Genomic DNA, 27,234 nt, shown 5'->3' on the forward strand with positions numbered 1-27,234 from the left:
GTCAAGTGGATTAAAGTTTTACTGAGCTCTGCCCACCAGAGCAACAGCCAGCTCTACCCACCACCAGTCCCTCCCATCAGGAAACTTGCACAAGCCTTTTAGATAGCCTCATCCACCAGAGGGCAGACAGCAGAAGCAAGAAGAACTACAGTCTTGCAGCCTGTGGAACTAAAACCACATTCACAGAAAGACAGACAAGATGAAAAGGCAGAGGGCTATGTACCAGATGAAGGAACAAGATAAAACCCCTGAAAAACAACTGAAGTGGAGATAGGCAGCCTTTCAAAAAAAGAATTCAGAATAATGATAGTGAAGATGATTCAGGACCTCAGAAAAAGAATGGAGGCAAAGATCGAGAAGATGCAAGAAATGTTTAACAAAGACCGAGAGGGCTTCCCTGGTGGCACAGTGGTTGAGAGTCCACCTGCCAATGCAGGGGACACGGGTTCGTGCCCCGGTCTGGGAGGATCCCACATGCCGCGGAGCAGCTGGGCCTGTGAGCCATGGCCGCTGAGCCTGTGCATCTGGAGTCTGTGCTCCGCAACAGGGGAGGCCACAGTGGTGAGGGGCCTGCATACCGCAAAAAAAAACAAAAACGAAAACAAAGACCGAGAAGAATTAAAGAACAAACAAACAGAGATGAACAATACAATAACTGAAATGAAAACTACACTAGAAGGAATCAATAGCAGAATAACTGAGGCAGAAGAACAGATAAGTGACCTGGAAGACCGAATGGTGGAATTCACTGCTGCGGAACAGAATAAAGAAAAAAGAATGAAAAGAAATGAAGACAGCCTAAGAGACCTGTGGGACAACATTAAACACAACAACATTCGCATTGTAGGGGTCCCAGAAGGAGAAGAGAGAGAGAAAGGACCAGAGAAAATATTTGAAGAGATTATAGTCGAAAACTTCCCTAACATGGGGAAGGAAATAGCCACCCAAGTGCAGGAAGCACAGAGAGTTCCATACAGGATAAACCCAAGGAGAAACACGCCAAGACACATAGTAATCAAACTGGCAAAAATTAAAGACAAAGAAAAATTATTGAAAGCAGCAAGGGAAAAACGACAAATAACATACAAGGGAACTCCCATAAGGTTAACAGCTTACTTCTCAGCAGAAACTCTACAAGCCAGAAGGGAGTGGCATGATTTACTTAAAGTGATGAAAGGGAAGAACCTACAACCAAGATTACTCTCCCTGGCAAGGATCTCATTCAGATTCGATGGAGAAATCAAAAGCTTTACAGACAAGCAAAAGCTAAGAGAATTCAGCACCACCAAACCAGCTCTACAGCAAATGCTAAGGGAACTTCTCTAAGTGGGAAACCCAAGAGAAGAAAAGGACCTACAAAAACAAACCCAAAATAATTCAGAAAATGGTCATAGGAACATATGTATCGATAATTACCTTAAACGTGAATGGATTAAATGCTCCAACCAAAAGACACAGGCTTGCTGAATGGATACAAAAACAAGATCCATCTATATGCTGTCTACAAGAGACCCACTTCAGACCTAGGGACACATACAGACTGAAAGTGAGGGGATGGAAAAAGATATTCCATGCAAATGGAAATCAAAAGAAAGCTGGAGTAGCAATACTCACACCAGATAAAATAGACTTTAAAATTAAGAATGTTACAAGAGACAAGGAAGGACACTACCTAATGATCAAAGGATCAATCCAAGAAGAAGATATAACAATTATATATGCACCCAACGTAGGAGCACCTCAATACATAAGGCAACTGCTAACAGCTATAAAGGAGGAAATCAACAGTAACACAATAATAGTGTGGGACTTTAACACCTCACAACAATGGACAGATCTTCCAAACAAAATTAATAAGGAAACACAAGCTTTAAATGACACAATAGACAAGATAGATTTAATTGGTATTTATAGGACATTCCATCCAAATACAGCAGATTACACTTTCTTCTCAACTGCGCATGGAACATTCTCCAGGATAGATCACATCTTGGGTCACAAATCAAGACTCAAAATTTAAGAAAATTGAAATCATATCAAGCATGTTTTCTGACCACAACGTTATGAGATTAGAAATGAATTACAGGGAAAAAACCATAAAAAACACAAACATATGGAGGCTAAACAATACATTACTAAATAACCAAGAGATCACTGAAGAAATCAAAGAGGCAATCAAAAAATACCTAGAGACAAATGACAATGAAAACACGATGATCCAAAACCTATGGGATGCAGCAAAAGCAGTTCTAAGAGGGAAGTTTATAGCTATACAAGCCTACCTCAAGAAACATCTCAAATAAACAATCTAACCTTAAACCTAAAGGAACTAGAGAAAGAAGAACAAACAAAACCCAAAGTTAGCAGAAGGAAAGAAATCATAAAGATCAGAGCAGAAATAAATGAAATAGAAACAAAGAAAACAATAGCAAAGATCAGTAAAACTAAAAGCTGGTTCTTTGAGAAGATAAACAAAATTGATAAACCGTTAGCCAGACTCATCAAGAAACAGAGGGAGAGGACTCAAATCACTAAAATTAGAAATGAAAAAGGAGAAGTTACACAGACACCGCAGAAATACAAAGCATCCTAATATACTACTACAGGCAACTCTATGCCAGTAAAATGGACAACCTGGAAGAAATGGACAAATTCTTAGAAAGGTATAACCTTCCAAAACTGAACCAGGAGAAATAGAAAATATGAACAGACCAATCACAAGTAATGAAATCAAAACTGTGATTAAGAATCTTCCAACAAACAAAAGTCCAGGACCAGATGGCTTCACAGGTAAATTCTGTCAAACATTTAGAGAAGAGCTAACACCCATCCTTCTCAAACTCTTCCAAAAAACTGCAGAGGAAGGAACCCTCCCAAACTCATACTATGAGGCCACCATCAACCTGATACCAAAACCAGACAAAGATACTACAAAAAAAGAAAGTTACAGACCAATATCACTGATGAATATAGATGCAAAAATGCTCAATTAAATACTAGCAAACAGAATCCAACAACACATTAAAAGGATCTTATACCATGATCAAGTGGGATTTATCCCAGGGATGCAAGCATTCTTCAATATACGCAAATCAATCAATGTGATAGAGCATATTAACAAATTGAAGAATAAAAACCATATGATCATCTCAATAGATGCAGAAAAAGCTTTTGACAAAATTCAACACCCATTTATGATAAAAACTCCCCAGAAAGTGGGCACAGAGGGAACCTACCGCAACATAATAAAGGCCATATACGACAAACCCACAGGAAACATCAGTCTCAATGGTGAAAAACTGAAAGCATTTCCTCTAGGATCAGGAACAAGACAAGGATGTCCACTCTCACGACTATTATTCAACATAGTTTTGGAAGTCCTAGCCAAGGCAATCAGAGAAGAAAAAGAAATAAAAGGAATACAAATTGGAAAAGAAGAAGTAAAACTGTCACTGTTTGCAGATGACATGATAATATACATAGAGAATCCTTAAGATGCCAACAGAAAACTACTAGAGCTAATCAATGAATTTGGTAAAGTTGCAGGATACAAAATTAATGCATTCCTATACACTAATGATGAAAAATCTGAAAGAGAAATAAAGGAAACACTCCCATTTACCATTGCAACAAAAAGAATAAAATACCTAGGAATAAACCTACCTAGGGAGACAAAAGACCTATATGCAGAAAACTATAAGACACTGATGAAAGAAATTAAAGATGATACCAACAGATGGAGAGGTATACCATGTTCTTGGATTGGAAGAATTAACATTGTGAAAATGACTATACTATCCAAAGCAATCTACAGATTGAATGCAATCCCTATCAAATTACCAATGGCATTTTTTACAGAACTAGAACAAAAAATCTTAACATTTGTATGGTGGCACAAAAGACCCCGAATAGCCAAAGCAGTCTTAAGGGAAAAAAACAGAGCTGGAGGAATCAGACTCCCTGACTTCAGACTATACTACAAAGCTACAGTAATCAAGACAATATGGTACTGGCACAAAAACAGAAACATAGATCAATGGAACAAGACAGAAAGCCCAGAGATAAACCCATTCACCTATGGTCAACTAGTCAATGCAAAGGAGGCAAGGATATACAATGGAGAAAAGACAGTCTCTTCAATAAGTGGTGCTGTGAAAACTGGACAGCTACATGTAAAAGAATGAAATTAGAACACTGCCTAACACCATACACAAAAATAAACTCAAAATGGATTAGAGACCTAAAAGTAAGACTGGACACTATAAAACTCTTAGAGGAAAATATAGGAAGAACACTCTTTGACATAAATCATGCAAGATCTTTTTTGATCCACCTCCTAGGGTAATGGAAATAAAAACAAAAATAAGCAAATGGGACCTAATGAAACGTAAAAGCTTTTGCACAGCAAAGGGAACCATAAACAAGATGAAAAGACAGCCTTCAGAATGGGAGAAAATATTTGCAAATGAATCAATGGACAAAGGATTAATCCCTAAGGTATATAAACAGCTCTTGCAGCTCAATATTAAAAAAACAAACAACCCAATCCAAAAATGGGCAGAAGACCTAAATAGACATTTCTCCAAAGAAGACATACAGATGGCCAAGAAGCAAATGAAAAGCTGCTCAACGTCACTAATTATTAGAGAAATGCAAATCAAAACTACAATGAGGTGTCACCTCACACCAGTTAGAATGGGCATCATCAGAAAATCTACAAACAACAAATGCTGGAGAGGGTGTGGAGAAAAGGGAGCCCTCTTGCACTGTTGGTGGGAATGTAAATAGATACAGCCACTATGGAGAACAGTATGGAGGTCCCTTAAAAAACTAAAAACAGAATTACCATATGATCCAGCAATCCTGCTACTGGGCATATACCCAGAGAAAACCATAATTCAGAAAGACACATGCACCCCAATGTTCATTGCAGGACTATTTACAATAGCCAGGTCATGGAAGCAATCTAAATGCCCATCGACAGACGAATGGATAAAGAAGTTGTGGTACATATATAAAATGGAATATTTCTCAGCCATAAAAAGGAACGAAATTGGGTCATTTGTAGAGACGTGGATGGATCTAGAGACTGTCATACAGAGTGAAGTAAGTCAGAAAGAGAAAAACAAATATCGTATATTAGCCCATATATGTGGAACCTAGGAAAATGGTACAGATGAATCGATTTGCACGACAGAAATTGAGAGACAGATGTAGAGAACAAAAGAATGGGCACCAAGGGGGGAAAGCGGCGGGGGTGGGGGTGGTGGTGGGATGAATTGGGCGATTGGGAGTGACATGTATAAAATGTCATTATAAACATTGTATAAAATTGATGACTAATAAGAACCTACTGTATAAAAAAATAAAATTCAAGAATTCAATAAATAAATAAAAAGTCATTAACATTACTTCCCGCCAATTCTTCCTCTTTAGAATAATCTTAACCTCAACCCAAAGGGTAATACAGACTAACTGATGAGGGGAACATTAAAAGTTTCTCTGAAAAGTACCTACTGTTTCTTTTAGAAAAGGGACTCTAGAGCTGTTGGGTAGAATAGCAATAACATTTTTAAAAAGTGTTCACCCGATAGTGGTAATGCTGTTTTTTTCTCCCAGGCCTCATCGTCTTGGGCAGTTTTTGTAAGGACTCTGTCAGTCTGCTTTAAATTGGGGTCCTACAACTACTGAGTTGTGTTTGTCCCCACATTGGGAGAAAGTGTGGTAGGGCAGGTGGAGGAGGAAGAATTTCTCCTCTATCTTCTTATTATCTCCAGCTGGGCCTAAGAATTAAACTGACATAAGACAGATAAACAGGAGAAAAGCATAAGCACTTTGTTAAATTTTACATGTACATGGGAGTCCTCACAAAAGAATGAAGACCCAAAGAAACAGAGTTGAAGTGGACAAAGAAGTAAATTATGAAAGCGTGACAAGACAGAGGGGCTTGAGCTAGGGAAGTTAACGGTGGGAAAGTAAGTAGGAAGGTACTGGCTAGTTTAACAAGGCTTATTTGTACAGATTTTTCTTGATCTCGACTCCCAGTCTCTGGTGATAACGAATTTTGCTTTCCTTCTGTTATAGGGAGGACATCTTCCCAATGGGGGTTTTATCTTGCTTTCAGGAAGATAAAGGGGAGGTCAGAGTGCCCTTCTTATACCTGCTGTTTGTCGAGTGCCTTTAGCTCAAAATAATCCTTATGCCAAAGTGGCATTCTGGGGGATGGCATATTCTGCCACCCTTCAGGGACATTGTTTATTAAGTATTCACCTGGCCCCCTGAGACTTAAGAACAGTTCCTGCTCTGCCCTGTGTTCCACTTTTTATCTGCTTAGAGAAATGGAGAAACATGGCTTCTTTTTTGTTCTGTGTTGCCTTTTAAGCTACTGCTTCCTCATCTACAAATGGGGATAATAATAGTTTATGTCTGGTAGAATTGTGAGCATTAAATGAAATGGGGCAAATAAAGTGATGTACTTAGAAAGGGCTCAGTAAACATTATTGTGGGTGAGGAAAAATAATTTTCCCTTTACCCTTCTAGGTTCTTGGCCGAGACACCCCTGTTATAAAAAGATTAATGGGAGAGAAACAACCAGAAATTTAATAACATGTGTACCTCCTGTACACGTGGGAGATACCCTGGAAAAACTGCGTGACTCCAAAATGGCCCGAGCCACTACCTTAAATACGATTTCCCGCTAAAGATAAAACACTACTGGGGTGGGGTGAGGTGGGGGGAGTCATTTATGGGCGTTTATCAGGAAAAGCACAGTAAAGAAGGGTAAGGTGGTTGTGCAGTTTTAAGTGGTTGCTTTCTGCATTGATAAGAGTTTCTAGAGATTTTGAGCCCTCCTCTTCCTGGTACTGGAGGAAGACCCCCTTACAAATGGAGATTTCTCTTTTAAATATGTCTCTTACGAAAGGGTAACTTCTCAGTTTCCAGAGCTTCACCTGTGTCTGTTTCGTAAAAATAACCTGTTCAAAATAATATGTCAAAGAGGCATATTTTGGGATGATATATTTCGTTCCCCTTCATTATCTAAAACAGATAAACAAAATGCGTTGCTGCTTTAGCTGCTCTCCTCCTTGTAGTTTGAAACGTTTGTTTAGAAGTAACCCAAATCAAGATAATCTGTTTTTAAGAATCATCAAGAAAAAAAGAAGTCTTGGCTTGCATTGAAGACAATCTGAATTTTCCTGCAGCCAGAGTTGGCAGGGTTAAAGCGCTCCAGCCGAGAGGCCGTGCTGTTACCTTCCGGCAGCCCCATATGCAGATGCTGTTATATTAATTACAAAAGAAAACCTGATTAACTCGAAAGTCCTTTAACTGTCAGTGAGGCAGCTGCTCAAATCTGAAACAGATTTTCTTCCTCCCTCCTACCTTCAGTCTACAGTTTTTAATCTCTTCTTAAGAAAACGGCTAAAACTGCCTGGTAGGTCCTCAGAGCCCCTGGCTAGTTCAGTCAGCTTTTGATCTGCCCTTATAGTAGTCCAGGGAGAGCTCGAGTAATTAAATTCACGTACAGTTTAAAGTAAAAACAATCAGACCAACTGCCCATCCCCCTCAGTTATTTTTCTTTCAACAGTTAAAACCTGATGGAATCCTGGAATTTCAGAACTGGAAGGGGTGTTAAAGATGATCTAATCCAAGTCCCTTAGTTCACCGATGAGAAATCCAAGGCTGAGAGAAGCAAGTAGATTGCCAGTCAGTGGTGAAGCCCGGGATCAGAGCATCTGCCCTCGGCTGGTGCTCTGCCCACTCCCTCGCTGCGCTCCTCCCTCACCAACGCATTTGCCGAGAGTAGCAAGGAGTGAAACGATCTCGTTTCAGCTTCATTTCTCTCCATGCTCTTGTTCAAATCTTGTAGACACGTTGAAGAGCAATGAAAAAGCTAAAGATTGGTGGGAGAAGCAAAAGCCTTGGATAATGACGTTTCGAAAAACAGATGGCGATATCCATTTTGAAGACCTTTTCTCAGTCCAGTGGGTTGCACGCAGAACGCTAGCAGAGTGCGTGGAAACGAAAATTAGAACCGGTTTCGCTGTCAGCCCCCTCTCCCATTGCACTGGCCTATGGTTGTTAGACTCTAGCGGGTTTATTTATAGTGACTATTTTTGTCAGTACAGAGATGGGGGTGTGATAATTTGGACCGGATGAGTAATGGGGTATGTCCGCTGTGGTTTTGGCCAACGCAGCATGGTTTACTGGCTTTCCTGTAGTTGACCCTGAGGTCTCAGAGGTGTTAAGATCTCTCCCTCTGGTCCTGAAAAATGGTTAGTTGGTTTTTGTTCTCTGTTACCTGCTCTCCCAGCAGCACCAGTCACAAAACTCATTTAAGCTTATTTTTATTATGGTTTTTATTTAGACTTATTTTTATAACTTTTGTTATAGGAGTTTGGACACCCATCTGAGATCTGAGGAAGACTGGGAAAAGAGAAAGTACAGGAAGGGTAGATAAGAGTGAATCTAACTGGACTTCTCACTGCTCAGGCTGAGACTGTGGTCTGCAGGTGAATGGGGAGGTACTATTCTGTTGTCCACCTCTACTCTCCATGTTGAGATGAAGGAGGTTTTTAGGAATGACAGTTGCTCCTATGCTATTCATGGTACCGGACTGTTCATCATGCTACTGGACTTTTCTGAGTACTTAGTAGAACCACTTCTGGCTTTCTGTAGACAATTCTCCATGGTAAATGGATTCTTACACAAAGCAAGAAAGCTTATAACAAAGCACTAACTATTTTTTAGTCATTGTGTTGGGTGTTGAGGATACAGAGGGAAATATGATGGTTCTTCCTGCTTTTGGTAATTATAAACATACAACTAGAATAGTCTGTATAGGGGAGCAAAATCTGCCATCTCAAAGTGTGTCTCTGTGGTATGAGGATTACTTTAGGCTTGGTTGTTTTAAAGAAACAAAAGGCTCAGGAAGAGCTTTTATCTCCTCTGCCTTAACTGCCTAAAAGAATTTAGATAGAGGGCCTATCCTAGAAAGAGAGCTATCACCAGGGCTAGCTACAGTGTAATATGAACCAGGTGTAGTAGTCAGGGGAGGAACCTAGCAAGGCCTGTTTGGTCAAAGGCCTCTCTATGTCCCATTGTTTCTGGATGACCCAGCAAACATTTTACCAAACATTTACTCTTCATTCTTACTGTGGATTGCCTTGTTTCCCTTTGAAGACTGAGCCCCCTACCCCCTCTCCTTAGTCCAGGATGACATATGTATCTCATTTAACCCGTCTTTGGAATCGCATGTTCGGATTCCCCATGTGTACCTAATTAAATTTCATTTTCTCCTGGTAATCTGTCTCATGTCAATTTAATTCTTAGACCCAGCCAGAGGAAACTAAAAGGGTAGAGGAAAATTGTTTTTCCTCCCTGACAACTGTGGTAAGTGTTGTTTAGTTGTCAATAAGATATGAAGGGACTCAGGACTCACTACTTGCTAAGTGGTAGCACAGCAATTGGCTGTGTCCCCTTGCTTTTAGATTGTATCAGTGGGTCAAAAATTAGACCAGTGGTCTGGTGTTTTACTCTCGAGCTTAGTAAATACCTTGCACAGAATTGGGCACTCAGTTAACACTTTGCTTTCTCATCTCTGTCCCAGGAGAACAGATTTCCTGTTTCAGTGTCTCGTATTACTGGTTTACATGTGCTGGCCAGGTGATGTACTTATAGGCCGATGTGAAAGGAAGGGCTTAATGAAATTCATAAAGGGGGCTGGGTGAAAGCCAACTTCCTTAAATCTTTTGGTGGTGCCACTTGTGGGAGAGAAAAAGATTTGAGGATTTGAAATACTGAGTTTGAAGCAGGATAGGTAGAGTCTGAAGTAGGACAACCTCTTAAATGAATCAGGTCTCTCTTGCTTCAATTACATAAACAAAATGAATAGCTCATGGTTAAATGACTAAAGCAAACACTGTTTCACTTGGTGCCACCCTAAATTTCAATTAAGATGTATGTATTTGGCTCGGAGATTGGACTTCTAACAGCCTAAGAACCGTGTGTCTGTGCCTTTCTGGACAAACACAAAGTTGCCTGAATCTTAGACTTGGGCAGGCACTGGCACTGAACAAGCTGGGGAGTGATCGAGTTCAGAATATGAGAGTTCTAGTCAACTAATTTCTGGTTCTTTTTCCCAAAAAGATGTTCTCATACTTTAGGAAGACTTTTGTTTTCTCTCTTTTTTAAAAAAAATTAATTTATTTTTTATTTTCATTTATTTATTTTTGGCTGCATTGGGTCTTCGTTGCTGCACGTGGGCTTTCTCTAGCTGCAGTTAGCGGGGGCTACTCTTCATTGCGGTGCACGGGCTTCTCATTGTGGTGGCTTCTCTTGTTGCGGAGCATGGGCTCTACGCACGCGGGCTTCAGTAGTTGTGGCACGCAGGCTCAGTAGTTGTGGCTCGCGGGCTCTAGAGCACAGTCTCAGTGGTTGTGGCGCACGGGGTTAGTTGCTCTGAGGCATGTGGGATCTTCCCAGACCAGGGCTCGAACCCGTGTCCCGTGCGTTGGCAGGCAGATTCTTAATCACTGTGCCACCAGGGAAGTCCCTTGTTTTCCCTTGAGTATTATTTGATCTGTTTAGATGAGTGTGGTGCCCTGAAAGGATATTTCTGAGATGGATCACATCTCTTCCTAGATTTGCCGGGATTTTATCCTAACAGGTAGTTCTTTCCCTTTGTCTTATTCAGGGTCTCGTCCTCCATAAACTGAAAGAATATGATTTGATTAGGAGATATTGATCTTAACTGAGCACCCAGTGTTTTAAGAAAACAGATGACTTGGCAGCTGGGATGCTGTCACCAGCCATCAGTGAAATGAACCAGGAAAGATTCTAGAGCTTATACACACCTGAATAACATTTTATTTCAATACATGTGTATTTAAAGACTGGCTGATACATTTAGTTATCAAATATGTTATAAATGAGGAAAATAAGCTAAAACTGCATGTGGTAGAGTCATTTTAAAGGGCCTTTATATGTTCAAGTATTAGGTCTTGTGTCACAAGGAAGGTTTTCATTTTGATATATTCGGTTCTTGGATTCACATCCCAGTTAGCGTAGTCTTTTCTGGCTTTGTCAATTTAATGATCTTATACTTGAGTCCTTGTAAACTCCTTAGGCTGTCCCTCCACTGGTTGAAAAACGAGAGGGGAGGGTAGATCAGGTCACTGCCACCTTTCTGGACAGAAACAACTGTTCTGGGAATGAGCCAGAGAGGGGAATCCTGTTTGATATTTGAGGAACCTTTTCTGACTGGGATGTTTTCCTGGTACCTCCTTCAGCCAAGAGCTTCCTAGAAATGTCTTTTCTAGGAGCCTGACATCCTAATGGGATCTCCCTGGAAGTCTCTCCCTACCCCTCCTCACTCTTCTCTCTGTACTCCTTTCTCCTTCTCCACCCTCCCCTTCCCCAACCAGGCCAGCTGAGCTGCATTTCCTTCCCGCCTAAGGAAGAGAAGCACCTCCAGCAGATTGTGGACTGCCTCCCCTGCATCTTGATCCTCGGCCAGGACTGTAGTGTCAAGTGCCAGCTGTTGAACCTGCTCTTGGGGGTGCAGGTGCTTCCCACCACCAAGCTGGGCAGTGAGGAGAACTGTAAGCTTCGGCGCCTCCGCTTCACCTATGGGACTCAGACTCGGGTCAGCCTGGCACTCCCTGGCCAGTATGAACTAGTGCACACGCTGGTTGCTCACCAGGGCAACTGGGACACCATCCCTGAGGAGGACCTGGAGGTCCAAGAGGACAGTGAGGATGCTGCCCATGTTTTAGCCGAACTGGAGGTGACGATGCACCATGCTCTCTTACAGGTACCAAACTCATACTTACATAGTTGCACAGATATATACCAGCTTTCCTTGTATTTGAGCTTTCTCAGAAAATAATTTGGCAATATGTACTCTGGGCTCTGAGCATCAGCTGATGCTCAGAGTCAAAGGAACATGATCTAGGAAGTTGAAAGCCAGACAAGGCTGTAGCAGTGCCCATCGCTGCCTCTACTACCATGCTGCAAGGCCCTGGGCAATTTGCTTAATTCCTGTCTAAAATTGAAGGAATGTGTTACTTGCATCTCAAGTGTGCTTTGACAGAATTAGGATCAGGGTTAGAAATCCTTTTTTCATTTTTTAGCAGGAAGGTGTCGCTATAATTGTCTCTAGCCATTCCTTTCTGAAAGGTGCAAATAAGATGATTAATGTTCTTATTTAAGTTGAGAACAAGTGAAGAACTTTTGAAGTTTTCCTTAGACCTGCCATTATTTACTAAGTGAGACAGATCATGTCTCCTACTTTCTAAGGGACTTCAGAACTTGAGGACAGGTCTGGCTCAATGTAAGGAGATATGGAGATCCCATCATCTGAAGAATATCTTTGCTTTTCTCAAAGATATTCTTCCAACTCCCAAACAGAACATAGGTCTTGCGGCATCTCCTAAAAGATCATATTGTCTATCTGGTATTCAGATCTCCATTTAGGAAGGACTCGTCTCTGTATAGCTAGGACTGGGCTATTTGATTAGGCCAAATGGGGTTGAGCAGAGGAGGTGACTATGTTGGGGGTCAGGAGAATGGGGGGAATGGGCAGGGAAGGTGACTATGTCAGGGATCAGGAGCTGGTAGGAATAAAAGAATGCAGATGTGCTCAAAACAGAGCGTCCATCACCTTGGTTAGCTGTGCCAGGAAGGAAGGGCTAGTTTGGCAGGACTAGGAGAACGGTTTCTTCTTCTCTTCACCTACCCCTGTTCTAGAAGGCTTGATCTCAGTCAGTGAGTGAGTCCTTTGATTGTGGCCTCGGCCTATGATCCTCTAGAAGTAGAGACTGCCATCTCATTTCCTTCCAGAGTCCAGATTTCCTTTATCTTGATAAACGCTAGAGGGGGCTCTGTATACCAGCCAGCATTTCCTCTCAGCTCAGTTTCAGTGGTGGCTTTCCTCTGTGTTCAGACTGGCAGCGTGCACTGCTTAGCTCCAGGACGATGTTAGAGTTCTTGGATAACTCTGACAGTAGCTCTGACGGTGATCTTTGTTTATTGACTGAGCCTGCTCAGTTGACCCGCCAACTTCTTCACAATTCCTAAGTATTTGATCCATACACAATCTCTATAGTATTCTGCTCTGGTCTAGTTCCTTCAGTGTCCAATAGCGTGGTGGTTTTCAAACTTTTTTAGATTTTAATTCACTCTAAGAAATAACATTTTATTATCAGGACCCAGTACATATATACACGCATACATTTGAAATAAAGTTTCATAAGACAATACTTTTACTTCTTGCAAAACACACTGATATTTTCTTCTCTATTCTATTTGACTTCTTTTTTAAAAAAATGATGGTAGCAGCCCACTAAATTGATGATCTGACTTAATGTATTGTGACCTGCAACTTAAAAAACACTGTTAAATAGCTGAAATGACTGCTATTGGTTGGGTGGTGATTTTTCCTGTTCTTGCCTTTTGTAAAGAGTCTTGGAATGTGAACAAAGCCATCTGCAGGACAGGCACATTATCTGATTGATTTTTCTGTGTCCCTTCACTTTATTGGTTTTAATTTTTAATGCTCATTTACTTTGGTCGCATGAATTGAGGCGATAAAGTAAAGTCACAGAAAAGAAAGTGAGAGCCATTTCCCAAGTGCATACCTGAGCACGTATCTTACTGGTGAGAGTTCCCATCGCTGCTCCAGGTATATGTAGTAAGTAAGCACTCAAACTGAGTTAACAGTTGAGGAGGCTACTTGGCGGGGAGGGAAGTTGAGACCCCTAATTAACTTTCTGTCTGCACAGTTGAAATATATATTCTCTTTCTTGAGAAATATTCTTCTCTTTTCTTGTGGAATTCTCCAGCCTCTCATTGTTCTGTTTCATGTGGTTTGTGAGGCTTCCTTAGCTAGTGTTTCTCCGGATCTGCTTTATTCTCCACTGGTTTTGATGTGGAAACAGCATTTCTAACTTTAGAATCCCTTGATGCTGAGCCTCAGAGGGGCCTTAGCAGCCTTTGGGGCCCTCAGGCCCTGCTCAGTCACTGTAGTCAGGCTCCTGTCTCCATTTAGTGTATCAGGGATGCTCAGCTTACTGCTGGGAGCATTTCCTAAGTACCTTGAAGATTCTTTGTGCCAGTGAGAAAGATTTTTTTTTTTTTAGCTCCCGTTATATTAGGTCTAAACAGCCAGGGCTGTGGCCAGGGAGTTAGCTCTAAACAGCCCTTCCATTTGGTTTGTAAAGGGAGTGGTAAAGAAAGGAAACATTTAGCTAAAGGAAACCAAGATTGAAATAGGGGAAGTGAGATGTTCATTTTTAACTGTCAAATTATTAAAACAGAATTTCCCCTTACCCTCTTATACAATGGTCATTCTTCTAATACGTTACTTTAAAGGCCTCATAAATTAGCCATTTTCAGTTTGTTCTGGAATAGGCCAACTCACATGGTACCCGCATGGAATACCACAGTATTCCCAGCTTTTTAGCTCTGGGTCCCCTGAGATTCTCAGTTCATAATTCAATAATAGAGGAATACTATCAAGCTGTTAGTTTCTGAAACCTCATGTAGTGTTAAAACATAGTCATTTTCGGGCTTCCCTGGTGGCGCAGTGGTTGAGGGTCCGCCTGCCGATGCAGGGGACGCGGGTTCGTGCCCCAGTCCAGGAAGATCCCACATGCTGCGGAGCGGCTGGGCCTGTGAGCCGTGGCCGCTGGGCCTGCGCGTCTGGAGCCTGTGCTCCGCGACGGGAGAGGCCACAACAGTGAGAGGCCCGTGTACCGCAAAAAATAAATAAAAAATAAATAAAACATAGTCATTTTCCAGCTGGCAACACATTTTGCCATTCACCATATTCACTAGTTCTGTCTTCATTTACATACTTCCCCTTCCTAACCTTCACCCCCTTTCTGGTACATACATCACCTCCTTTTCTTTTTTGTTCCTTTTACAAGTCCAGTGGAACACAGCTGTCTGCCTTAGAGTTGCCTCAATCTGATGTGTGAGTGTGTATATGTTTTTCCCTATGAACACCTCTAAGAAAAGGAATAAAAAGGAGCAGAGATGATTAAACGTCCTCAGCCTAAGATGGGATTCCTGCAGCCTAGCAGTGGCGTTTCATTTTCTGTGGCAGTTTCATAGCTCTCAGTTTTCTGCTCTAATCAATAGCCTGTTTATCCCTACCAGGTGTTTTCTGGCCCTCTGGACAAATGTACATGTCACCTGACAGCCAGGCTGCCACACACTGTCATGGTTACTGGCTCATGGTGATGTCTGGTAGGGTGTATTTCAGGGAACTAAAGTAGACTGATGTTTCCAGGAAAGGTCTAATGACTTGCAAATAAACTTTTTCTTTTTTACTACTTTGAACTCTTAACCATTTGGGGTAGTAAAATTTTCTCTTTATAACCCTCAGTCAGTAGCCATCAATGGAAATAAGCTGTTTGTAATTTCATACAGACATTGATATTTTTATTTTTTAATTTTTAAAAATTAAAAGTTTTAAATTTGATTTATAATTTTTTAGTTATTTACAGTGTTGTACAGCAGTGATTCAGTCATATATGTATATTTTTTCAAATTCTTTTCCATTATGGTTTACTACAGGATATTGAATATAGTTCTCTGTGCTATACAGTAGGAGCTTGTTACTTATCTGTGTTATATATAGTTGTTTGTATCTGCTAATCCCAAACTCCTAATTTATCCCTCCCCCACCCTCTTTCCCCCTTGGTGACCAGAAATTTGTTTTCTTTGTCTGTGAGTCTGTTTATGTTTCATAAATAAGTTCATCTGTGTCATATTTTAGATTCCACATGTAAGTGATATCATATGGTATTTATCTTTCTAACTTACTTCACTTAGTATGATAATCTCTAGGTCCATCTATGTTGCTGCAAATGGCATTATTTAGTTCTTTTTTATGGCTGAGTAGTAGTCCCTTGTGTATATATACCACATCTTCTTTATCTATTCATCTGTCAATGGACACTTAGGTTGCTTCCATGTCTTGGCTATTGTAAATAGTGCTGCTATGAACATTGGGGTGCATGTATCTTTTCAAATTATAGTTTTCTTTGGATATATGCCCAGGAGTGGGATTGCTGGATCATATGGCAACTCTCTTTTTAGTTTTTTAAGGAACCTCCATACTGTTCTCCATAGTGGCTGTACTAATTTACATTCCCACCAACAGTGTAGGAGGGTTCTTTTTTTTCCACACTCTCTCCAGCATTTGTTATTTGTGGACTTTTTAATGATGGCCATTCTGACTGGTATGAGGTGGTACCTCATTACAGTTTTGTTTTGCTGTTGTGATCTATTTTATTCATTTATTTTTAAAAATTTTTATTGGAGTATAGTTGATTTACAATGTTGTGTTACTTTCAGGTGTACAGCAAAGTGAATCAGTTATACATATATATCTCCACTCTTTTTTAGATTCTTTTCCCATATAGGTCATTACAGAGTAATGAGTAGAGTTCCCTGTGCTATATAGTAGGTCCTTATTAGTTATCTATTTTATATATAGTAGTGTATATATGTCAATCCCAGTCTCCCAACTTATCTCTCCCCCCTTTTTCCCCCACTGGTAACTATAAGTTTGTTTTCTATATCTGTGACTCTATTTCTGTTTTGTAAATAAGTTCAATTGTACCATTTTTTTAGATTCCACATATAAGTGATATCATGTGATACTTGTCTTTCTCTGTCTGACTTACTTCACTCAGTATGACAATCTCTAGGACTATCCATGTTGCTGCAAATGGCATTATTTTGTTCTTTTTTATGGCCGAGTAATATTCCATTATATATATGTACCATATCTTCTTTATCCATTTCTCTGTCGCCTCCTTATAGTTTTGATTTGCATTTCTCTAATAATTAGTGACGTTGAGCATCTTTTCATGTGCCTGTTGGCCACCTGTATGTCTTCTTTGGAAAAATATCTATTTAGATTTTCTGCCCTTATTTTTATTTTTATTTATTTTTTTTTTTGCGGTACGCAGGCCTCTCACTGTTGTGGCCTCTCCCGTTGCGGAGCACAGGCTCCAGACGCGCAGGCTCAGCGGCCATGGCTCATGGGCCCAGCCTCTCCGCAGCATGTGGGATCTTCCCGGACCAGGGCATGAACCCGTGTCCCCTGCATCAGCAGGCGGACTCTCAACCACTGCACCACCAGGGAAGCCCTCTGCCCATTTTTTGACTGGGTTGTTTGTTTTTTTGTTATTGAGTTACACAAGCTGTTTGTATATTTTGGAAATTAAGCCCTTGTCAGTCACATCATTCGCAAATATTTTCTCTCAGTCTGTAGGTTGTCTTTTCATTTTGTTTATCCTTTCCTTTGCTGTGCAAAATCTTATAAGTTTGATTAGGTCCCATTTGTTTATTTTTGCTTTTATTTCTATTGCCTTGGGTGACTGACCTACCAGCTTTCCCAACACTACTTGCTGAAGAGACTGTCTTTTCTCCATTGTATACTCTTGCCTCCTTTGTCGGAAATTAATTGCCCGTAGGTGTGTGGGTTTATTTCTGGGCTCTCTATTCTGTTCTGTTGATCCATACAGGCACTGTTAGTTTTAATTTATCAGCAGTTAATACTTTCATAACCCCAAATCAAAGTATCTTACTAAAAAATCACAAATTTATGCAAAATTTTAACCCCCAAATTTACTAAACATTGTTTGTGGCTAGAAAACTAGCTTCTCTCAATTTTTGTCTAGTTTTTAGTATTTGTTTTGGTGCCTTATGAAACTAAATTTATGTGTTGCTTACTTTTAGTTAGATACCGTGTCTTCTCTTGAATGTATCTAGATTGAAAGATAACAGTTGACTGGTAAAAAGTTGGAAAGAAGCTTGGGTGACTGTCTTCAAGGTAAGCAGATACTTTTGGGAGGAGAGAGTGTATGGAATTAGGTCAAAGATGGCCGTTTCTAAGGGAAAAGAAACAAAGTTGGGGTAATATGTATAAGAGAAATAATGCTATTCTAGAAACATAATTAAAGAAACCCTGATTTTATGGGGCAAAAAGAAAGGGGAACTAAAGTGATGTGTTAAAAAAGGATATGGGAAGTTCAGGCAAATGCTAAATTATAAGTTCCTTCTAGGCAGTAATTCTATGTTCTTTGAATTTAACATCGCTCTTGCCTTTCCCCTAACACACAATAACATACATAGTGAAATATAACCGATACATTGCTCTTTGCCAAGAAACCTGGTAATACTTTTAATAGGTTAATTTTACCTATTAAGGATATATGTGGTTTAGAGGCAAGATTCTTTTTAAAATCCCTATGCTCACTGTAGTAGCCTTGATCCCTCTTAAAAAGAACAGCTTAAAGCTGAGGCTATATTTTCTCAATTCACCACCACTGATTCATTTTTGGCCTTCTAAGATTAGCTCTTTGGGGGAAAATCTGGCAAGAGATTATGGTCTTAATCTTCCTCTCATGTTTTCTCCCTTTTTTAAGGATCCTATCTACCTCTTTCCTGCACCAAATGGCATCTCTTTCTATCTTCACTATCTCAAAGATCTGTTTGTGTTTCCCTTTCGGTAATGGATGGTGGCGGTAGGGAATCCTCCCTGATTCAGAGATGCAAAGGTTGAAAGTACTGTCAGCAGGCAGAAATTCTGTTATTCGGGCAATTAAAAATATTTTCTTTTTGACTTCTTTTGCAGCATTGTTTCATAGCAGAGCAGGGCTTTTACTTATAGCCAGCGTATACTTTTTAATATAGACAGTAGGACTGTTAGGGTCCCTGAAATCATCTTGTCCATCCTTTATTCTTCTTTCAGAACTTTCCTAACACCAGCCCAGACAGTTCCTGACACAGTGGACCTTCAGTTACTGTTTAAACACTGTCTTTGTAGTTAGGTGGGCCTGGACTTACATCCTGGCTTGGTTACTTAACTAACTGTGTGACTGTGGTGCTGGGGTGTCCCCCATTTGTAAAATAGAAGTAGTAATCTGTATCTTTTAGGACTGGTGTGAGGCTTAAATAAGAGACTAAGTGTAAAGCATCTAGAACAGTGTCAGGCACTTAGCAAGTCTCCCTTTGAATGAATTAATCAGTGTCCTTGAGAAGAGGATTTCCTATTCTCTCAGTCACCTGTCCCTTCCCTGACAGCCATCCACCGTGGGACTCCTTCCTTTTGTCAAACTTAAGTCCTTCTGGTTCCAGCTTACTTAGAGTTATTCTGCTCTAGTTAGAAGCAAAGTTCTTCATAATTATTATGAAGTACTTTTGTAATAAAATGAGAGATGTTATAAAAAGGTAAAAAACACAAAAGTTAAAGTTATAAAGTTAAAAGGTAAAGTTTCCCCTTCTTCCTTCTTCTCCATTCTACTATGGTCTCTCTTGATTGGGTCTAGTAAGTGATAAGAGAATAAAGCTTCACTTTCCTGCTTTTATCTGTATATGTGGGTACCTGGATGTTTGAATATCCACAAGGTATTGAGTTGTCCAAAAAGTTCGTTTGGTTTTAAGTAAAAATAAAAGACACGTTTTTCATTTTCACCAAGAATTTTATGAAACAATGTATTCCCTCACCGAACGAACTTTTTGGCCAACCCAACAGACCACACAGAACCTATTCAGTACATTCTTGTCAACTTGTCTGTTATCTCATTCATCACAGTATGAAATCAGATAGTTCTGATCCTTAAGGGCTTCATGCTTATGAGTTGAGACGCAGACCTAAAGCCTTTACTTTGGGGTGTTTGGGATTGTAAACATACTTCCACTTTTAGCATGATGGCCTCATGTTTTCTGTGGCTAGTTCAGGGCTTTGGTTGGGATTATGGTTTTTCCCAAGTCTTGTTATGGCCTCTGAGTTACCACTCCCTACTTTTTACTAGGTAGGCAGGTGAGCTTGTATCTGTTCTATGCTGACTGCTGGGGTGAAGCTCTGGGTTGACACAGCTGCTTGTGGCCTGTTATATTCTAGAAAGCAGCTCCCCAATGGAGAGTGTTTGTACCAAGAGTAAAGGGATTTTCTACAGTGTAACAAGAAGAGGGAGGTATTTGCCTTTATATGTAATTGATATTTAAGAGTGATAGTTCAGGGAACTGTATAAAAATGAGGAAAAATCAATCCTGTGTAAAAACAGATGGGAAAAACCTCCCATGAGAGTGGGCATGGGAGGAGAATTGATAGTGACGATAGGTAGAATACAGAGACAGGGATTGGAGTCGAGGCTGTGTCAGTTGCTGGGCAAGGGCAGGACTCTTATATAGTTATGTACTTCTCTTCTGTGTGATGTAATGAGGCTTCAGAACTATAGGGAAAACAAAGATATTTATGACCTACCTGAGTACGTGATCATCTTCTGTTTGAACCATCAGTTAAGATAATCATCCTTAGCTATCACTGAGTTTCAGTAATGTGCCATGAGCCATAGAGTAAGGAGTCCTCACCAGTAAGAGCCAATATTCTTAGGAAGTGGTCAGGCTTCAGTGATTGAGGCATTTCTTCTTGGCACTTAAGGTAGTGTCATTTTACATAAAAAGCTTTTACATAAAAAACAAAACCAGAGAGGTAAATTCTGGTGTTTGCAGAGTAGCAATCTCCTTTCTATTACATTCTCTTAATCTTGCCAAGAAAATTGATGGTAACATATCAACTTATGTAGATTCGACAGATTTGTGCAGATGTATTCTAAAAGAGAAATCTCTTTAGGAATTTGCTGTGACTCAAAATGGGAATTATGGCGTACTCTCATGATTCCCTGGGATTCTTCTTCCTTGATTGAGTTAGGAGCAAAATGCTTACTCACTGCTTCATTCTTGGAGTAGATGCAAATAGCAGTTCCAGATAAATGTGTGGGATATGGGCTAAAAATAGAAAATTTTATATAGGATGATTGAAAGTGGTTTTGAGCAAGTAGTAAAGGCATCATTTATTCATCCAGTAATTGCACATTTATTTATTTATTTACTATTACTATTTTTTTGGTCATGCCAAGCAGCAGGTGGGATCTTAGTTCCCCGACCAGGGATCGAACCCACACCCGCTGCAGTGGAAGCACAGAGTCTTAACCACTGGACCACCAGGGAAGTCCAACTGCACATTTATTTATTGGATGCTCATTAAGTGCCAGACACTGTTCTAAGTGCCAGGAAGGAACACAGCCTTCCATGAAACAGTCTGAGGTCAGTCTTCCCTCTCAGGTGGCCATAATAGGACCCAGAACAGGGCTCATCCTCTCTGTGAATTTTTTTCACTCCCTGTCTCCAGGAGACAGTGATGGCTTCCCTTTTTGTTTATAACCGTCAGGCATGAGTCATCCCTTTGCCGTGAGTATTGCAGAATCACATATCACATTCCAGTCTAATTTGTACTGCTGCCAGGGTCTCAGCCAGCAGCTCTTTTTGCCTGTCTTCCAACAGTCTTGGTAGTCAGAACAGTGAGACTGACTGCACAAGTTAATTAACTGGGGAACGGAGGAGAGCATGGTACTTGTTTTCTATCCATTTTTGTTTAGTACAAGATGTATTTAGGAGTAGACAACTTCTTTCTAGGTGCCAATGTACCAGGCAGTACCTACCATCAGAATTCATTTTGGGGGAGTTTAAAAAAATTGAAGTATAGTTGATATATAATATTATATGTTACAGGTGTAAAACATAGTGATTCATAATTTTTAAAGGTTGTATTCCATTATAGTTATTATAAAATATGGGCTATATTCCCTGTATTGTACAATATATCCATGTAGCTTATTTATTTTATACACAGTAGTTTGTACCTCATAACCCCTATCTTGCCCCTCACTCCTTCCCTCTCCCCACTGGTAACCACTAGTTTGTTCTCTGTATCTGTGAGTCTGTTTCTTTTTTGTTATAGTCACTAGTTTGTTTTATTTTTTAGATTGCACATGTAAGTGATATCATACAGTATTTGTCTTTCTCTGACTAATTTCACTTAGCATAATGCTGTCCAAGTCCATCCATGTTACTGCAAACGGCCAAATTTTATTCTTTTTATGGCTGAGTAGTATTCCACTGTGTGTGTGTGTGTGTGTGTGTGTGTATATATATATATATATATATATATATATATATATATATATATATGCCATATCTTCTTTATCCACTGAATCCATTTTTTAAAAAATGAATTTGCAACTATGAGCAAATAAAGTCAACTGTCCCTTACAAAGGATGTTGGTTCTACGAATGGACGTGGCAGCTTTGGCTGATGGTTGTGTTACACACACAAAATGGTCCTTTGAGGAAAACCTGGAAGCTTATTTTAGAATTTTAAGAAAATCCATCAAATAAACAAGCCAACAAAATTCTTCCTGAAAACTTTCTAAACAACACTTAACTTAGGTTTTGAATATTTAGGCTTTCTTCCCTTAATATTTCTATAATAAGTTTGATTGATTTGTACCTTTAAAAAGATATTTACTTAAGTCAGAAGCAATTTTTAAAATATTTTAAAAAACCACTGTCATCTGTAATTATCTTGTTATAAATTTTCAGTTCTTGGGGTTCTCTTCTAGCCTATCTAATTATTATATGTCTTTAAAGTTTTGGCACTTAGGCAATTGCATGTGGTACTCTAAACCCTAAAAGTTCTTACTTACCCACTTTTTGAATGTGCCTCATGAAGTGACTGGTACTCCAGCCGTGTGACTCAGTGTAGTGAAGGGGCTTGTTTTGAATAGCAGGGTGAGTGTCACACTAGTCTTCCAATCAGAAAACATTCCATGCAATTCGAGGCACACATGAAACAGCAGATTTCTTCTTGGCCTAGGCTTGGGTAGAAAGCACGAGGATTTATACAGTGTTTGCTCAAATTACAAATGCTGAGATGGTAAAAGCACTTTTAGCTTTAGGGAGTTCAAAGTGGCCAGCCAAATGAAAGTTCTGTGACCTACCTGCAAATAAAATTTATGAGTTCTTTGTTGAGGAAGAAGGTGAGACCTTTGTGCTTTGCTGGAAATAGGAGAGCGCTCTCTCTCTCTCTCTCTCTCTCTGTCTCTCTGTCTCTCTGTCTCTCTGTCCTTCAACACACACACACACTACAAGAAACAACACATACACACACAACAGACACACACACACACACACACACACACACACACACACACACACACACACACACACACACACACACACACACACACACACACACACACACACACACACACACCAAGAAACAATAGGCTGGCATTTCCCAGCCCTTTCTTCCTTACCTGGAGGAGATCAAAAAGGAAAAGATCCCAGGTTTTGATTTTTAAAAATCTTTCATCAATGATACCTATTGCTCAAAAAAGGAATAAAAACAGAGTATTAGTCTGAAAGAAAATAAACAAATTGCATAGCTTAGATTTCAAATAAAGTAAATTGGCTACATCTGATAACCGTTAAGGACACAGACTTGAGCAGATTTGTGTTGAGTTCTTTCATAACTCTTTAAAATGTACTAGAATTTTGCAAAGGATTGATTTTGAGTCTGCAGACTTTGGAGTTGGTGTGCCTGCAATGGTGATATAGGCACAAGTCTCCAGGTCAACACTTAGGTCTGGAGTGCCAGGCAAAGTAGGCAATTTCAGAGATTTGGAGGAACCTATGCATGGATGGAAATACATGCTCTTAAGTGCTTCAAGATCCTTAGGAAAGAAGTAGAACAATAAAAAGAAACTACTAGCTAGGGAAAGGACCTGTGGAAAGTTGTTTCTAAACCAAAGATCATTCTTGAAACTCACTTCAGGCGTTGGGTTTATCAGTTATGATTGGATTCATCGTACAAAACAATCAGAAAAGTAGGGGCTTGCTTAAGCAAGACAGAGGTTAGTTTTTTTCCCTCACATAAAAGAAGTCTAAAGCTAGGCAGTTGAGGGCTGGTGTGGCAGCTCTGTAGTCATCAGAGATCCAAGCTCCCTATTGCTTTTTTTTTAAATTAATTAATTAATTTATTTATTTATTTTTGGCTGCATTGGGTCCTCGTTACTGCATGCAGGCTCTCCCCAGTTGCGGCTAGCGGGGTCCCCTCCTCGCTGTGGTGCATGGGCCTCTCATTGCAGCGGCCTTTCTTGTTGCGGAGCACAGGCTCTAGGCGCGCAGACCTCAGTAGCTGTGGCACGCGGGCTCAGTATTTGTGGCTCGTGGGCTCTAGAGCGCGGGCTCAGTAGTAGTGGTGCATGGGCTTAGTTGCTCCGCGGCATGTGGGATCTTCCTGGACCAGGGCTTGAACCCGTGTCCCCTGCATTGGCAGGCGGATTCCCAACCACTGCGCCACAGAGAAGTCCCCCTATTTCTTTTTGCTTCATCATCCTCAAGGCTGGCTTCTACTCTCACGTTTGCCCGAGGACTGCAGGATGATCACTGCTGCTCTGTCTGTCACATCTGTGCTCCAAGCAAGAAGGGCAAGTCCAAAGGGTGTACTTACTAGTAGAATCAACCCTTTAAAGAGCTTTCCTGTTGCCCCACCTATTATTGGCTACCCCGTCTATAAAAGACATTGCCTTCCCAATAATGCAGAGGTTAAATATTGGATAGGCAAATCTTAATCTCTGCCAGACCAAGTGAACATGAGCGTAAAGGTATTACTAAGACTTAGGTGGCTAAGACTTTGGGATGCCTGCCAACTCCTAGAATAGGACCGTAATGTTTGGCAGATCTAGCCTTTAGTTTGCTGCTTGATTGATTGATTCAACAAAGTTAAGGACTTACTCTGTACTAGGCACTGGAGTTATAGTAGTGAACAAGATATACATGGTCCCTGTCCTCAAAGAGTTTATAGGCTAATGGGAAAGAATTAGGTTTTAAATAAATAAATTTTAAATGTGTTGAACATTAAGAAAAGGAGAAGTAGAGAGTGCTCGGGATTGTGTAATAGGAAAGACTCCCGAGGGGTATGACACGATGTATACATTGAGATTTAAAGGACCTTGGGAATTAGCCGTGTTAGAAAGATAGGGATGAGTTAGTCAGGTTAGAAAGAGGGGGAGGAATGTTCTAGGCAGATTCACTCCCAGTCTGTTAAGAGTTCTTTCTTCATCTACTATTTGTCTTATTTCTTTATCAGAGGGAATTAATGGGAGTTTCCAAAGCAACAAAAGGGACTAAATAGTCTCTTTTATCTAAAATGGCTAAAAGAAAAAATAAATAAATAAAAATAAATAAAATGGCTAAAAGGACTGCCATCCTTTCTACTTACTTGTTTTTTCACTCTCTCTGGACGAGTGCCTGCCTGCATAGGCTGCACCAGGGAGTGTTGGTAACCAAGGAAGGAGGTGGACAAATGATTGGGGCATACCGAAGTTCAGTTGCCCCATCATAGATCTGGATTTTGGCCTCAGTGTGGGACTTTGGGGAGGCAAGGATTGGTTCTGACCCTGAAGTGCTGATATGACCCCCTTCCCCTTCTAGGAAGTGGACATTGTGGTAGCACCGTGCCAAGGCCTCCGGCCCACAGTGGATGTTCTGGGTGACTTGGTGAATGATTTCTTGCCTGTGATAACCTATGCACTCCACAAAGATGAACTCTCTGAAAGGGATGAGCAAGAGCTTCAGGAAATCCGAAAGTATTTCTCCTTTCCCGTATTCTTTTTCAAAGTGCCGAAGCTGGGCTCGGAGATAATCAGCTCCTCCACCAGAAGAATGGAGAATGAAAGATCACCACTCCATCGCCAGCTAACTGACCTGGGCTATCTGAGCAGCAGTCACTGTAACTGTGGGAACCCCAGCCAGGATACCAAAGCTCAGAGCGTGTTGGTGGAGCAAAGTGAGAAGCTGAGACACTTGAACACATTTTCTCACCAGGTGCTACAGACTCACCTGGTGGACGCAGCCAAGGCCCTGAACCTGGTGCACTGCCGCTGCCTCGACATCTTTATTAACCAGGCCTTTGACATGCAGCGGGACCTGCAGATTACTCCCAAACGTCTAGAATATACACGAAAAAAGGAGAATGAGTTGTACGAATCACTGATGAATATTGCCAACCGAAAGCAGGAGGAAATGAAGGACATGATCGTTGAGACGCTTAACACCATGAAGGAGGAGCTTCTGGATGATGCTGCCAACATGGAGTTTAAAGGTAGGTCCTAGAGAACTTGGTAGGGCGTGGGGACTACAGCATCCTCTAACTCTTTTCCAGCTGGAAGTTGAGTTCATTAATTCTGAAGCCCAAAGGAACCTCAGGATCATCTCACCTACCCCCACTGTCATTAGCAGGAGCCCACCTTAAATCATTTAGCCAAGGTGGCATCTTTTGTTCTGAGAGACCTTCCTGGAAGATTCCACCATCATTCCTTCCTAGGACTGTTAGTCCAGCTTTTGGTAAATTCATCCCAATAGTGCTCTTTAGTCTCCCGTTTATATCTGTATCCCCTTGGCCTTGATAAAACTGGAGAAGAGCTGCTTGAAGAATGTCACTGAGTCATGCTTCAACCCTGGCTCCTTTGGCATGGCCCATGCTTCTTTGTCTGTTCTTTTTTGTGTGTCATGGTCTCATTTTCTTTTCAGGCTGCTCCTGAGACCTAACTCAGAAGGATTTCCCAAAGTAGCGGTTTTGGCTTTTCTGGCGTTCCCATTCTTCATGAATGACTGTTAACAAAACTGGGCCAAATGCTTAGTCTGGTCTTTTGGTGTCTGAGGTTTAGATGCTACTGACTTTGTATACTGACTTCTGTATGAACATTAGCTCTACTACCTATTAATTAAAGTACGTGGTTTGCAAGTTACCCTTTAGGTTCTCAGTCATGGCTATGCATCCAAATAACCTGGGAGGCTTTTTGAAAATGTAGATGCTTGAGACCATTAAAGACCACTCCAGACCTAATCAGCATTTCTGACATGGGACCTAGCCTCAGTTTTTTGTCTTTGTTTTTTTCTAAAACAACCTCCCTAGGTGGATTCTGCTTATTGCCATTTTCTAGATGAGGAAACTCAGGCTTAGACAGGTTAAGTACTTTGCTCAAGGTCACACAGCTACTAAATAGTAGAGGCAGAATTTGAATCTAGACAGTCTGATTCCTGAGCCCATACTCTTAATTTCCATGCTTTACTGCTTCTTAATCTATTCCCAGTGACCGATGCTACCATCTTCCTGGGAACCAGCTTCAAAACCTCAGCATAGGGACTTCCCTGGTGGTCCAGTGGTTAAGACTCTGCGCTTCCAATGCAGGGGGCACGGGTTTGATCCCTGGTCGGGGAGCTAAGATCCCACGTGCTGCGCGGCTCGGCCAAATAAAAAAAATAAAAATATTTTAAAAAGTAAAAAAAAAGTCTCAAACAAAAACCTCA

The 27,234-nt window shown here is 40.7% G+C and overlaps 1 protein-coding gene across 2 annotated transcripts in view; it reads left to right on the forward strand.

The window, feature by feature from the left end:
* DSTYK (dual serine/threonine and tyrosine protein kinase) overlaps window positions 1-27,234 on the forward strand; it is a 56,352-nt gene that overhangs the window by 11,792 nt on the left and 17,326 nt on the right. The window contains exons 2-3 of one of the 2 annotated variants that reach the window (XM_059996076.1): window positions 11,424-11,812; window positions 25,357-26,026. In XM_059996076.1, coding sequence (XP_059852059.1) covers window positions 11,424-11,812; window positions 25,357-26,026 — 1,059 coding nt within the window. The remainder of the gene's footprint in view (window positions 1-11,423; window positions 11,813-25,356; window positions 26,027-27,234) is intronic. The other variant, XM_059996083.1, reaches the window with a different exon arrangement.

The sequence above is a fragment of the Delphinus delphis genome, chromosome 1 (assembly GCF_949987515.2).
Source record: "Delphinus delphis chromosome 1, mDelDel1.2, whole genome shotgun sequence".
NCBI lineage: Eukaryota > Metazoa > Chordata > Mammalia > Artiodactyla > Delphinidae > Delphinus > Delphinus delphis.